Source organism: Rhinolophus sinicus, chromosome 3 (genome assembly GCF_057876585.1).
Source record: "Rhinolophus sinicus isolate RSI-liver-muscle chromosome 3, RSI-T2T, whole genome shotgun sequence".
NCBI classification, from domain to species: domain Eukaryota; kingdom Metazoa; phylum Chordata; class Mammalia; order Chiroptera; family Rhinolophidae; genus Rhinolophus; species Rhinolophus sinicus.
Window position 1 is genome coordinate 137,444,678 of NC_142503.1, and position 14,680 is coordinate 137,459,357.

Here is a 14,680-nt window from a genome sequence, read left to right on the forward strand (position 1 = left end):
AACCTCAACTGGAACCTCAGCCCTGCCTAGCTACTTTCCACTCTAATTACTAGTTTCCATTGTTTGTAATGACCATTTCATACTTTCTCTACCTTCCCCAGATAACTGATGCCTTCCACCTTCCACACCCCCACTTTCAGTAGACAGCTCATCCTTCGTAAAGAAAACTGGAGGTATCAGATAGAAATTTCCTCACCTTCAAGGCCTCAGGTCCCCAACTTACCTCCCTCTGCACCAGCCTGCTTCTCTCCCCATCCCTTCTGTTACAACAAAGGAAGCACTAATAGCTCCATCAATGGCTTCACACACTGCACCAGAGGCCTTCAAACTAAGGCTTGCATTCCCACAGAGACATGAAGGTTTTCCAAAAGGTAGGTAGACACAGACAGTTTTTAAGGGAATCGATTTCCAGAGCTTCTTCCTTCATAAGTTCCTGCTCCTCTTATTGATCAGCCTAAGAAGGAGCCTTAGGTCAGCCAGTTCTGCTTGATTTCCACTTTCCCAACTGACTCCCTCCTTCATTTTGAATCCTACTCTGGCACATTGCTCTGCAGTATAAAAAAACAGAAGGACTACTTGAGAATACTCTGCTTGAAGCAGTCCTTGAGAGAGCAAAGCCTAGAGAGTTGCTTTGAAAAATTTTGAAGGGGGCAGCCCTGTAGCTCAATTCTGTGCCTTCTCCATTTAATTTGGATTCTTTATTTTAATTGAAAAACAAAATTTAAAAAAAAATTTTTAATAAAACAAAATCTGACATTTTCTGATGGAAAGTCAATCTGATTTGGCTGATGGGTTTGACACAGAGAACTGGCTTTGCAAATAGGATATATGGTGGACATTTTCCAGAAATGGAATCATTTAAATCTGAAGCTTCATGGTTTGAACAAAAATATATTTAACGTACATATATAACTTCCCCTTCCAGCCAAGATTGAGTAGCAGGGACCAGATTTACCCTCCTTTCTAAAACAACCCACCAAACAGAAACAACAGTTTTCACAACTCTGGACATAAGACAACAAAGGACAGTGATCCCGATGGACAAGAAACAAATAAGGTGACCCTACAATTGCCTGGCTTACTGCTTGAGAGAGTTTCCAGGATGTATTGCAGGGACGGAGAACCCAGGCAGGGCCATGCAGACTTCCTGAGCTGAGGAGATAGCTCAGAGTTTGGGGCAACCAAGGTAGCTGGAGTGCTCAGGACAGAATCCTGCAGAAGAGAAAGGTGCGCAGAGAGAGACAGAGAGCATTCTGGAGATCTGCAAAGGGCTTCCTTCAAGTATTCAGCAGAACACTTCTCATCATATAAGTGTGAGGAAACTATTTAAGACCAAGGAAAAATAACCATCAAAATGATTAGAGGGAACAGTAGCCACTAGTCACACAGGGCTGGAACATTACCTATTCCCATTAGCCAGCTGGAAAACCTCATAATATATGGAGCATTGATTAGAGTTCTCAGAAGGGTCTTGCCTCAGTAGTGAGGACTCATTAGCCCTAGTTTAAACACTATTCATTCCCACTGAACAAATCGTAAAAGCAAGACCTGACAGGATCAAACTGTTTCTAAGTAATGTAACTGCATCCCAGAACAAACCTCCAAAATATCTACAGGAACACAAAAATAACCAGCACTGAAAAATGTAAAATTCACAATGTTTGAGGTCTAGTGAAATTACCAGTTATGCAAAGAAGCAGGAAAATATGACCCAGAGTGAGGAGGAAAATCAATTGGCACCAACTGAGAACTGATACCTGTATGAGTCACCTGACAAGGACATCCAAACGATTATTATAACTGTATTCCATATGTTCAAATAGCTAAGTAGAAACTTAGAAGATATTTTTTCATACCCAGATTGAACTTGTAGAGATGACAAATCAATGGATGAAATTAAAAACAGTTTAGACACTACAGAAAAAAGATTGGTGAACTTGAAGACATAGCAATAGAAATTATCCAGAATGGGGCCGGGCCGGTGGCTCAGGTGGTTAGAGCGCCACGCTCCTAACTCCGAAGGCTGCCGATTCGATTCCCACTTGGGCCAGTGGGCTCTCAACCACAAGGTTGCTGGTTCAACATCTCGAGTCCTGCAAGGGATGGTGGGCTGTGCCCCTGCAACTAAGATTGAACACGGCACCTTGAGCTGAGCTGCTTCCCAGATGGCTCAGTTGGTTGGAGCGCATCCTCTCAACCACAGGGTTGCTGATTTGACTCCTGCAAGGGATAGTGGGCAGAGCCCCCTGCAAATAGTAACGGCAACTGGACCTGGAGCTGAGCTGTGCCCTCCACAGCTAAGACTGAAAGGACAACAACTTGAAGCTGAATGGCACTCTCCACAACTAAGATTGAAAGGACAACAACCTGACTTGGAAAAAAGTTCTGGAAGTACACACTGTTCCCCAATAAAGTCCTGTTCCCCTTCAAAAAAAAAAAAAAATTATCCAGAATGAAATACCAAAAGAAAACAGAATTTTAGAAATGAATAAAGAGCATACATAATATATAATACTGTGTTTCCCTGAAAATAAGACCTAGCTGGACAATCAGCTCTAATGCATCTTTTGGAGCAAAAATTAATATAAGACCCGGTCTAATATAATATAATATAATATAATATAATATACCCAGTCTTATATTAATTTTTGCTCCAAAACATGCATTAGAGCTGATTGTCCAGCTAGGTCTTATTTTCAGGGAAACACGGTAGGTAGAAAGTGTGTCCTTTACAAATATTTAAAATTATGAAAATATTTAGGCATTAACTACAAATGGGTGAGAGGGTACATTGGTTTTTTTGTTTGTTCGTTTTATTATTTGTGGGAGTACATGAACGAAAGAATTTGAAGATGCTGCTGTAGACCCCAACTTCCTTTCCTCTTTCTCTATGGCTTTGCTCCTTTGATCATCCCCTCTGACCTCTGAAGCAACCTTTTCTTCCTCTCAGCTGACTCATTCCCATTGGCACATGTATCAACTAGGATCTGCATCTTCGAGATTCTCCCCAACCCACCTCCAGTTACTGCCCAATTGCTCTACTCCAATCACAAACTCTCTATACCTGCCGTCTCTGCTTCCGCATCTCTCATGTACTCTTCAACCTGTTCCAACATGGCTTTCACTCAAACCTCTCCACCAGAATTTCTCTTCCTATACAATGACTTATTTGTTGCTAAATTAAAGGATCCCTTTTATTTCCCATCTTGCTTGCCCTTTCAGTTATTTTCAATAGTTTACCACTCCCTCCTTCAATAGTTCCTCACTTCTTCCTTCTTAGCTACTAAGATACCACCATTTATTTGTTTTCTTCTCACCTCTCTGGCACCTCTTTATCAGGTTTCTTGGCTGGCACCTTCTTATTGTAACTTCTAAGTGCTGCTGTCCCTGTCGTTGGCCCTAAGTCTCTCTGTACACTTTTTCCCTTGGTGATCTCACTCAATATCACGGATTTAAATGCATCCATATACACGTGACTCCCAAGAGTGTATCTCCAATCTAGACTCTCCTCTGGGCTCAAAGCTTGTATTTCTAACTGCCTGCTTGACAGTTTACACACTTGAATGTCTCAGAGGCATTTCAAATTTACCATGTTCAAAACTAAACTCTCAATCTCCCCCAACACAAAATAGTGAGTATCCACACAATTATTCAAGCCTGGGAGTAATCCTTAAGATTGCCTTATCTCTTATCCCTCCTTCCCCCCTCCCCACTTCCACTCTAGCACTGAGTCCTGAGATTCACCTACAAAAGCCAAGTCTTAAATGTGTCTGCTTATCTCCATTTTCACTAAACCACCACCCTCATGGCCAAGCCACCATCATCTCTCGCTTGAAGGATGAGCCTCCCAGTGGTCTCCCTAGTTCCACTGGTTTCCTTCAATCCATTCCCCCCAGGAGTGGCCAAAATGAGCTTTTAAAAACATCACTTGAGTGATACTCTCCTGCTGTAATACTATAATGGCTTCCCATTACTCTTAAGATAAAAATCTCATTTCTTTACCTTTGGCCTACAAAGGCTGCCATTCTTCCAGCTTTATCTGTACCACTCTCCTTTCATCTTTCAGTCCCTTCTAGGAGAAAAGCCCATTCCTGCCTTAGAACTCTGCATTTCTTCCCCCTCTCCCATTGGTCATCTGTTTGACTCCCACTTATCCTTTGTTAATCAAATGTTACTCAGATGTCTTCCCTGACTCCCCAATTTAAACTATGTCTCCCTGCTTTTCACCCTAATAGTACATTGTATTTTTCCTTCATAGTTCTACTAGTTGGTAAATATATATATTTATTTGGTGTTCAGTTTTATTGAGATATAATTGACAAGTTCGTGTGATTGTTTGTTTACTGTTTTCTAGATTGTAAACCCCAGGACGGTAGAGCCAAGGTCAGTCTTGATATTTGCAGCACCACCCCCACCACTTACAATAGTAGTCTGGCACATGGCAGAAACTCAATAAATATTTGTTGACTGAAATGAATGAGTGAATTAAGTGCTTGAGAACTCTGCCCTGATCGCTAGGAGTAGCTTTGAATTTCTGCTTAAAATCTGGATAAGTGCTATTAAAGTTAGGACAACGGGCAGGTCCCCCAGATATTTCAGCCCACAGATCCTCTTCAAACCTGTAATGTGTAGTTTGCGTCCATCCAACTACCCTTTGCTTTTGGCAACCAGGCATCGTGCAATATCCCTGACAATCACAAACCAAACAAAGGATTGTGACATGGACTCTAAACGTGACTGCGTTTGCGTCCCAAGCCCGGTGGCTCATAGCTCCCTTCACGCCGGCAAAGTGCACCACTCCCTCCCGCGCCCAGAGCCGGGGGCTCCAACACCCACCGCCGGCAAGCTCAAGCTCGCGCCTCAGCTCCGACATTCCGTACAGCATGGCAGCCCCCGAAGGCGTAGCTCTCACTAGTGCCCGCCGTACAACATGGCCACCTACAGGGCGCGCACCGCAGCCCCTCCCACCCGATCACCGGAAGTTTCCATTTGAAACCCAGGCGGCAGACCCAGCCACCAGTACGGCAGTTGCATTGGAGCATCTTTTGAATCAGAGCGGCGAGAGCTGCGGGCAGGAGCAGACACCTGGGTTCGGTTCTCCCGGGGCATGGGACTGGGCTCATGTGTGGGGCGGACGGGATGGGTTGTAAATAGAGGAATTTTTCCCTCCCGACTCCTCCCCCGAGCCGGAGCAGGCTGGGTCACTCTTCTGGCCTTTCACCAGCGGGGGTGGGGGTGAGGGGTTGGGGGGAGGAGATGAGGGCTGGCGTGGGGAGAAGGGGGCCGACCCACCACGGGATAACCTTCGCCTTCCAGCGCCCAGCCTTGCCGCCTCGTTACGATGACCAGCGTGGTTAAGACAGTGTGCGCACCGCAGCCTCCCTCTGTGCTGAGCGGCGGCCCACCCGCAGGTGGGTGCCCATGCCGCTCCTCGGGGGGGTATAGAGGATCAAATCGGTGGCCGTGAGTAGGTGGCGCGGGCAGGAGGGAGGGCATTCTATCGGCTCTGACAACCTGCTAACTCCCCCAGAATCAGGCTGTCCAGGTTTATGATGAGAGTAGGGGAAGGGCCATGCTGTAGGGTTTTAGACCTGCCTTGCAACCCGTGCTCCCTCAAACCTAATCGTGCTACATTCACCAATTAGATGCAAGCTGCTGATTGTTCTACAATATTCCTATTAAGCTAGGAATCCCTTTTCAAACAGTTACCCGTTTTATTTCCAGACTTGGGCTATCTGGAGGGACTGATTTGGTTGTCAGGAAGGAGAAAGGAGAGTCATTTGAGAAGCAAGATACATAGGGGGAAGTAGTAGGGTTTCTCGCCATGTCTGGTTCACAGTTTGTATCAGCACAGTGTCTCTCATATAGCACATTCTCAATAAACATTTGTTGAGAGAAGTGAGAGAGAGGGGTCAGGCCTAGCTAGAGCATTTGAGAAACGGGAGAAGAGACATGATTACAACTTTTTTATTGCTTTGCCATCTTGCTTTATGTTACTTGACTTGTGGTTGAAAGTCCTTGCCGATGGTCTGCAGGTGTCCAGCTGCCTAATCTAGAGATTATAACAGAGAATAAGCTTCAAACATCAGAACCTGTTGTGGGAGAATTTGAAGCATCTGTTTAAGATCCTTTCCCAGTGACTACATGCAGCTAGTTGACCAGCAGTAGCAAGATTGATCTGTGAAATAAATAGGCTTTTCTCTGAAGGTTTAAACGGTTAACCTGCTTGTCTTATGTTACCACAGAACACCCGCCTGAATAGTAATCTTGGCATCAACAGGGCCTAGCAGTGGGTGGGGGAACTGGAGCCACGTGTCCTCACTGCCTTTCCCTTAGAGTGCTGTGCCCATCGTTCAGTGGGGAGTGACTGGCTCTCTCCAGCCAGGTTGCAAGTTTTCCTCTTTGCTTTCTATGCCTGTCCCAGCTTTATGAGCATAAGTAACCTCAATAGTTTAACATTTTTAGGCTGTCTCCCAGGTTTTTTGTTTTGATTTTTGGCATGGGTTTGTTGTTTTAGTTTGTTTGTTTTTTATTATATTTATTGAGGTAACATCGGTTAATAATAATATATAAATTTCAGGTGTACTACTTTATAATATGACATCCGTGTATGCTATTGTGTGCTCAACACCCAAAGTCTAGTCTCCTTCTGTCACCATATATTTGACCCCCTTCACCTTCTTCATCCTCCCCCTCCCTCTCTGGTAATTAACATTCTGTTGGCTGTATCTATGAGTTTTTTTGTTTGTTCGTTTGTTGCTTTTTGTTTTATATCCCTCTTATGAATGAAATCTTATGGTTCTTGTCCTTTTCCGTTTGATTTATTTCACTTAGCATAATACTTTCAAGATCCATCTATATTGTCACAAATGGCAATATTTCATTTTTTAATGGCTGAATAGTACTCCATTGTATATTTGTTCCACATGTTGTTTATCCAGTCATCAGTCGAAGGACACTTAGGTTTTTTTCCATGTCTTATCTACTATGAATTGTGCTGCAATGAACATAGGGATACATATATCTTTATGAATAAGTGTTTTCACATTTTTCAGGTAAATACCCAGAAGAGGGATTGCTTGGTTGTACGGTAGCTCTATTCATAATTTTCTGAGGAACCACCATACTGGTTTCCCTAGCGGCTGCACCAATTTACATTCCCACCAGCAGTGCACAAGGGTTCCCTTTTCTCCACATCCTCTTCAACACTTGTTATTTCTTGTCTTATTAATTATAGCCATTCTAACAGGTATGAGGTGGTATTGCACTGTGGTTTTGATTTGCATTTCCCTTATAACTAGTGATGTTGAGCATCTTTTCATATATCTGTTGGCCATGAAACTGTAAAGAGTTCGATTTATTCAACAAGCAGGTATCGAACCCCTGTTAGTATGCCAGATACTCTCAAGCACTGGGGACACAAAGACGTATTTTAGAGTAGTTAGGGAGACAGCCTGATCAAAACAACTATGCAATAGTTAAAAGAAACTCACAGCAGTTTGAGCATAGCCTTAGGAGAGCTTAGCAAGATGGTTCGAGTCCAATGGTGTCTGATGAAGGATTCAGCTGTATTTTGTCCTGCTGACGGCCACACTGCCCCTCATTTAGCTCTTTGCTTGTATCAACCTCCACTTTCTAATCTTTTTTTGGGGGGTGGGGGACAGAACTTTATTGGGGAACAGTGTGTACTTCCAGGACTTTTTCAAAGTTAAATTGTTGTCCTTTCAATCTTAGTTGTAGAGGGTGCCATTTAGCTTCAAGTTGTTGTCCTTTCAGTCTTAGTTGTGGAGGGCGCAGCTCAGCTCCAGGTCCAGTTGCCGTTGTTAGTTGCAGGGGGCGCAGCCCACCATCTCTTGCGGGAGTCGAACAGGCAACGTTGTGATTGAGAGCCCATGATCCAACCAACTGAGCCATCCGGAAGCTCAGTGGCAGCTCAGCTCAAGGTGCTGTGTTCAATCTTAGTTGCAGGGGGCACAGCCCACCAGCCTTTGCAGGAGTCGAACCAGCAACCTTGTGGTTGAGAGCCCGCGCTCCAACCAACTAAGCCATCTGGCACTGGCCCATGTGGGCATTGAACCGGCAGCCTTACGCTTTAGGAGCATGGAGCTCCAACCGCCTGAGCCAAGGGGCAGGCCCTCAATCTCCACTTTCACACTTATACCCCCTGGCCATTTGGTTTTGGCTACACATAAACACACTGCACTGTCACATTTAAAGTATTTTGGTTTCTGTCCCCAGTTAGTGTAGGAGTCTTATTCTTCGGAATTAATTTTCACAAATTGAGTTGGCCAGAATGAAATACAGGTTTCTAACTTAGAATGGAGCTCTCTTTGTTATAGAGTTGCAGGTGTTAGGTCATAGCGCTTGAGGTTTCACACACACCCCTCCCCCACCCCTCCACCCCCGTTTTCCTTTGCAGACACACAAACTCGAGCCACCTCTAAGAGCCTGTTACCTGTTAAGTCCAAAGAAGTCGATGGTTCCAGACATCTTCATTCAGGAAGTTCAGAGAATGATGTTACAAAAATCATCAAACCAAGACGAGAGACTGGGTGAGTCAGATCGTTGGTATCCAGTTAGAACATCTTGCTAGAAATTGCTCAATACCAAGAATTAGCAAATCGGCTTTTTGAAAGCACAAGGCACCTGAGCGATTGACCTGTAGTCGGTGACCTAGAGCAGTGCAGCATTGCAGAGCTGTTTGTCCGGACCCTCTGTGTTGCTCATCTGAAGAGGCACAGCAAGGGTTATGATAAGAGGTAGTCTTTCCTTTCTCACCACTGGCTCTGCATGTACAAATGGCATTACTGTGGTGAAACACCAGCCCTAAGTGGGTGTCATGGTGGGTGGGGGCTAGTTGTTAGCCTATGTTGCTGTTCTGAGCACCGTCCAGCCCAGTGTGTATGTATGTCCCTCTACGCAATGCTCAGTCCCCACATAAGTGAAGTTGACATGGAGAGCCACAGCAACCACATGCGCAGGTTGAGGTGGTCAGGAAGGGAGGCTTTTCCCTATTAATAAGCCTTTTTCAATAGTCTGGGCTGAAACAAAAGTGCATGGGTCCTCAGAGCTTCTTAAGCTTGTGCTATCACATTTGCAATGTATATAATCTCTAGTTCTCAGAAAACCAGGCTCTTTGTTCTGCCTTTTTCACAACACACATAACGACATACGACAATTCTCTGATTCCTTTGTTGTTGTTTTTTAAATGAGGTATAATTGATATATAACATTAGCGTTTCAAGTGTACATGACAATGATTCGATATTTGTGTGTATTGCAAAATGATCGCCACACTAAGTCAAATGAACATCCTGATTTCTTTGTCTTTGCTTCCCTAGGCAGGTGAAAGCTGCAGAAACTACCGTCAAAAGGAACGTCAAAAAGAGGTGAACATCAGGGTAAATGAAATTTGGCAACCATTTTAGGGTAGAGGAGCTCAATCCTGGTTGTACATCAGAATCACTCATGTTTTATGTGTTAGAGTCTGGCTGCCGCCCCAGAGATCTGAATGGAATTTTCAGGGGTGAGGCACAGCCTGGTTTGAGAAACACTATGAGGGCAAGATCAGTGATGCTACTGTGTTCAGTGCTACACAAGAGCTTTTCAGGCTCCATGCCAGGACCACTGCTGATTGGAAATCAAACCCGGCTATGACCCATCAATGTAGTACGAAGCTTTCGGGAGAGGAGGGGCTGTGTGTGGTTAGTGATTCTGAAATGGTGTTTCTTCCTGATGGTGGTGCTGGTGCTGGTGAAGGTGAAATCCTGGAGAGGGACCCATCTTTCTCTGTCTGAGGCTAGCTTGGACATTTTGCAGTCCTGAAGACAGAAATAACATAAGCTGAAAAGTCAGTAGAAATCAGTTCTAATTCCAAACCTGGGCATGTTTTACAAGTTCTGGAAAAAAAATACTATCAAGAAAGACTCTGAGAATTTTGAAAAGAAGGTTTAATATTGATGGTGATAGTGGCCATTATTTATTAAATAGTTATTATGTGTCAGTAACTGTGCTAAGAATTGTACTAAGAATTGTGCCAAGAACTCTCTCCCTTATCCTTCACAATAATAATATTATGAAATGTGGGTATGATCCTAATTCTAAAAATGAGGAAACAGCCTCAGAGAGGTTATGCAACTCACTGAAGGTCATATATCACTATGTAATGAATCCAGGATTTGAACCCCTATTTGTGAGACTCCATAGCTCATCCTCTGAACCCCTCCCCCTCTTCATCTAAGTACATATATCATTACAGTTACAAACCACTGAGTAAGCAGAAATCAGAGGAAGAGCTCAAGAATAAGAACCAGCTCTTAGAGAGTGTCAACAAGCAGTTGCACCAGAAGTTGACTGAAACTCAGGTAAGAGACCCTCCTCGCCTGTGCCATCAACTGCACTGGGCAATACATGTGGAATCCTGAGGGACAACCCGTCAGATGGGAGCAAGCTTGTAATGCCCAGGTGCCCAAGTGCAGAACATGAAGATGCCAGGCTTGTACTATGGCTGTCCAAGAGCAAGGGCAGTAAAGACCACCCAGAGGAGTGGGACAGGCCTGATCTGTCTACATGGCACCCCAATAGGAAGAACTGAAGGACCTGACCCAGAAGGTGGAGCTGCTGGAGAAATTTCAGGACAACTGTTTGGCAATTTTGGAGAGCAAGGGCCTTAAACCAGGTAAGAAGTAGCAAGGAACAGCCTTCAAAGGGATCTGTGCATGTGCCCCCTTCTGGGATGATTCTGGACCAAGCGTCAGGAGTCCAGCATGGCAGCAGCTGGCCCAGTCAGTGAAGGGGTTGCCTAGCAAAGCCGTAGGGATTTGGGGGAGCTCCTCTTTGTTCTTTTGTGATACTGACTATGCCTGATCAATAGCATTTCAGATAGTTGTGGAGAGAGGATATTGCTTTCTTATCTGAACACCTTATTCATTTGGTGCCAAAAGGTATAACCTTGCAAATTAGACTAGAAATATTTTATGTCTTTCAAGGGAGATAGCATACAGGTAACTGTCCCAGGAAGAGAAAGAGTTGATACTGTTTCAAGGGCTCCTAAACCTGGCTAATCGGCAGAATCACAGTGGTTAAAATGTGATTCCTGTTCTGACCCAGTCCCTTTGCAGAGTCTGTAGCAAAGAGGAGAACACAAGAAGGAACTGCCCGAAGCCTGTAAGAGGGTCTCATCCTGAGTCGAGGAGCCTGAGGATGCCCAGGGGAGGGAGCCAGGCTGCTCGGAATTAAGGAATACTGACTGTGAAAGCTACTGGTTAACCCGTGCATTTTAGGATATATTCTTTATAGTCACCATATATGTTTTGTATGATTTTAATTTGCTTATGCATATGCACTACTTTTACCAAAAATAATAATGATTTTCAAGGCCTGAAAAGCTTTTAAAAATAGCTCTGTGTTTTATAAACAAAATAATCCAACCTATACATCTCCTTTGGACAAATTTTCTGCTGAGCTGAGGAGAAAGCAGAATGAATTTTTGGCCATATCCAAACCTAGCGAGGAGGGAAGTAAAATATAGCTCTGGAGGGCAGGCATGGGTCACCCTGTCACGGGGAAAACTCGGGTGAGAGGGAGCATCTGCCTGGAGAAGTTCCTCTCGTGATAACTCCCGTGGTTATCCTACAGGGATTTTCTTTTCTTTTGTGTAAGTACAGTTCCTTAAGCAAGGCTGACTTTGTTGTCTCCATCAGTTTTAGGCAGTGAGACCCTGGCATCACAGCAAGAATCCACCACGGATCACACGGACTCTATGGTGAGGGCACAGGTGTGAGTGAGCGAGGGCCCAGGTACCTTGGGGTTCTACAGCTCTAAGAAGGTCTCTGCCATATGCTCAGCAAACCCCGAAAAGCAGCCTTTAGTTATCTAGGACAGTGGAAGAGAGCGGTGGATGTGTACTTAAAACATTATAGCATATTTTACTTGGCAGATGACTTTGTGCTTACAAATATGAGTGAGTCTGAGTTGAAAATGTGCTACTTTAAAACACATAATAGGATGGGCCCGTACAGAGAGCTTTCTGGTTTCTCTATTCTACACTTTACCAAGTTTCTCTCCTTATTCCTTTGCTGAGAACTATAGGATGTAAAGATCCAGCCTGAATTCAATTTGGCTTCTCTTTGGTTCCCTCCCTAAGGTAGGGAGGTAATTGTTTGGGATTAAAGTCTTTGAGCTTCTATGATCTCTTCTCCACGAAGATCAGTTGTCATCCTAGAATCATAGAATATTAGATATGGAAGCCTTCCTCAGCTCTCGCAGGCTATTCGTCACCCATTCAATGGCTACTACGTCTTGTTCATATTGCCTGTGTAGCGGAGCTCATGGAAGTGGGGTAATCTGTCCGTCCTGTGCACTGACTTCCTCCAGGGTGCCCAATAGAGAGCCTGGCACATGTGTGGACGCTCAGCACATGACGGAATGGAAGGGATGTTAGCAATCATCTAATTCAATTCTCCTTTCATACAAAGAGATTAGTTTACATGAAGAAAATGTTCACATTTCAATAAAGATTTGTTATTACATTGTACTTTCCTTTTAGTTGCTGTTAGAAACTTTGCAAGATGAGCTGAAGCTTTTTAACGAAACAGCCAAAAAGCAGATGGAGGAGTTACAGGTGAGAGGCAGACATCACCCTGAGGCAAGATTACCATTTCCCGCCACAGTAGATGGATCTATGAGGGCTCTTTCTTATTTATCTACTTATTTATTTTCAATAAAGTATTTTATAATTTCAGATTTGTAGAAAACTTGCAAAGATAATTGAGAATTCAATTCCCCTAATATTAACATCTTGCATTATCATGGCACATTAGTCAAAACTAAGAAGCCAACATTGATGCGTTACTATTAACTAAGTTCCAAAACTTCATTTGATTTCACCTTTTTTTTTCCAACTAATTTTATTATTCTCTTTTAAAGACTCTTAGAAATGTTCACATCTGCAGAGCATGAAGCAGTGTACAACATACTAGGTTGCTCCCAGTTAAGAGTGGGCACCTGTGTGAAATCCATGCTGGGGAAACTTGATACCACAAGGAAACCTATAATAGGAAACCCAGCTCCTTGCGTCTGGACTGCTTTGGATTGCTTGGATGAATTACACTGAATCCTAGAGGATTTTATTGCTCTGGTTTAGATAGAAAAGTCTGTAGTAGAAAGGGAGAGTTCCTAAAACCAGCGTGGATAAACAAATCTGAGCTAGAAAATACAATGTCAGTGTTCCTGTGGGCTTCTTCAATGGAAAAGAAGCATTGTGTTCTGACATGGTATTGTCTTTCCTCTGAGTCAAAGTTTTGTGGTTTTTTTGCTTGTTTGTTTGTTTTTCTTTTTGAATGTCTTTCCATGCAGGCTTTAAAAGTAAAGTTGAAGATGAAAGAAGAAGAGAGGGCCCGGTTCTTGGAACAGCAGACCTTATGTAATGGTCAAGTAAATGATTTTACAACAGCTCTTCAGGAAATGGAGCAACTATTAGAAATGTGATAAAAAGCAGTGGCCGCATGGCTCCCTCTTGGGGATAAGCTCTCAGAGGAAGCCACTAAAGACATCGGCTTTTGGCCATGATCTTCTAAGACTCACCATCCCCAGAATGGAAACAGTTTCTGCAGTTGGATTAAGGATAGTTTGTGCTGAAATGGCAGTTCCTCCTTTAAGCAAGTGTTCCCAACTTCCAGATGGGCCAGCTCTTCTGCACCTCACATGTAAATAATTGAGGTCTACAAGAGGGGGTCCTGGAAGCTTGGATCAACTACTAGGCAACAAAGCAGCACACTGTTAGAGTCAAGAGACTAAACCAGCCACAGCCAGAGGATCCAAAAAGTCACATTCAAATGTGCGGGAAGAAGCCCTTAATTGTACAGTGGAGCACAGGTGCTCCACAGGCGACATCATTAAGAAGCCATGCTGTCCTCTTCTGACTTGGAGCACGTTCTGTCCCATCTTGATTGGGCTCTATACCTCATTGTAAATTTATGAACTTGAAGTTACTTGAAATGGCTTAATAAATGGGGTGAAGGAATAGATAGCAATAACACCTACCTGAAACAGTACACCTTGGAGCTTTTAATCCAAATCACTTCTGTGAGTTTTTTTAATATAAAGTATTACTTTTAAAATAAATATTTCTGTAACTATTTGGATTGTAACATTGAGAAATGAAAATAGACTTTTAACCTAAATATATTCACTGAAAACTATTGAACTAATCTAGGCAACAAGTTTATGACTGATTTAATCCAGAATATTTTTTCCTTCCACTCCTGCCTACCTGTCTTCCAGGAGCATTAGCTAGCCTTCTGAGGATATTTCCTGTTAGTAGCAGTGGGTGTCAGCCTCTGCAGGTTTGTGTCACCGTGTAGCTGCCCACTGTGTAGCTGTGTGTTCTCCCTGTACTCCTAAGCATGGTCATATACCTGCTATTTGCTTTACACTGGCCCCGTGGATCCTTAATCAACTAAAGCGCATGGCATGCTGCCCCCCTGTTTACCAAAGGCTCAGCCATATTTCATTGCGTAGTCAAACGAGGCAAGCTTTGGCTTTGGCCAGCTTCCATTTTTTCTGCACCTTCCAATTTTTTTCACCAAACCCCCCCACCATTCAGCATTACTGAGGCTACCCAGAGCCACCCAATCAAGCCAAGTAATGCCCCCACCCTAACTGACAGGGCTAAAATTCT

General features: G+C 43.7%; 1 protein-coding gene across 2 annotated transcripts; it reads left to right on the top strand.

Annotated features, from left to right (window-relative positions):
- Window positions 1-187: 187 nt before the first annotated feature.
- KNSTRN (kinetochore localized astrin (SPAG5) binding protein) lies at window positions 188-14,210 on the top strand. 2 transcript variants are annotated; one of them, XM_088797142.1, is made up of 11 exons: window positions 188-371; window positions 4,355-4,383; window positions 5,001-5,089; window positions 5,317-5,411; window positions 8,420-8,552; window positions 9,342-9,389; window positions 10,259-10,364; window positions 10,585-10,678; window positions 11,703-11,764; window positions 12,548-12,622; window positions 13,357-14,210. In XM_088797142.1, the coding sequence occupies exons 1-11, from the start codon at window positions 296-298 to the stop codon at window positions 13,486-13,488; spliced, it is 939 nt and encodes a 312-aa protein (XP_088653268.1). In that variant the 5' UTR covers window positions 188-295; the 3' UTR covers window positions 13,489-14,210. The 2 variants fall into 2 exon arrangements, with proteins under 2 accessions (XP_088653268.1, XP_019581047.2); XM_019725488.3 differs by lacking the exons at window positions 188-371; window positions 4,355-4,383 and having other exon boundaries at window positions 4,557-5,089.
- Window positions 14,211-14,680: the final 470 nt, after the last annotated feature.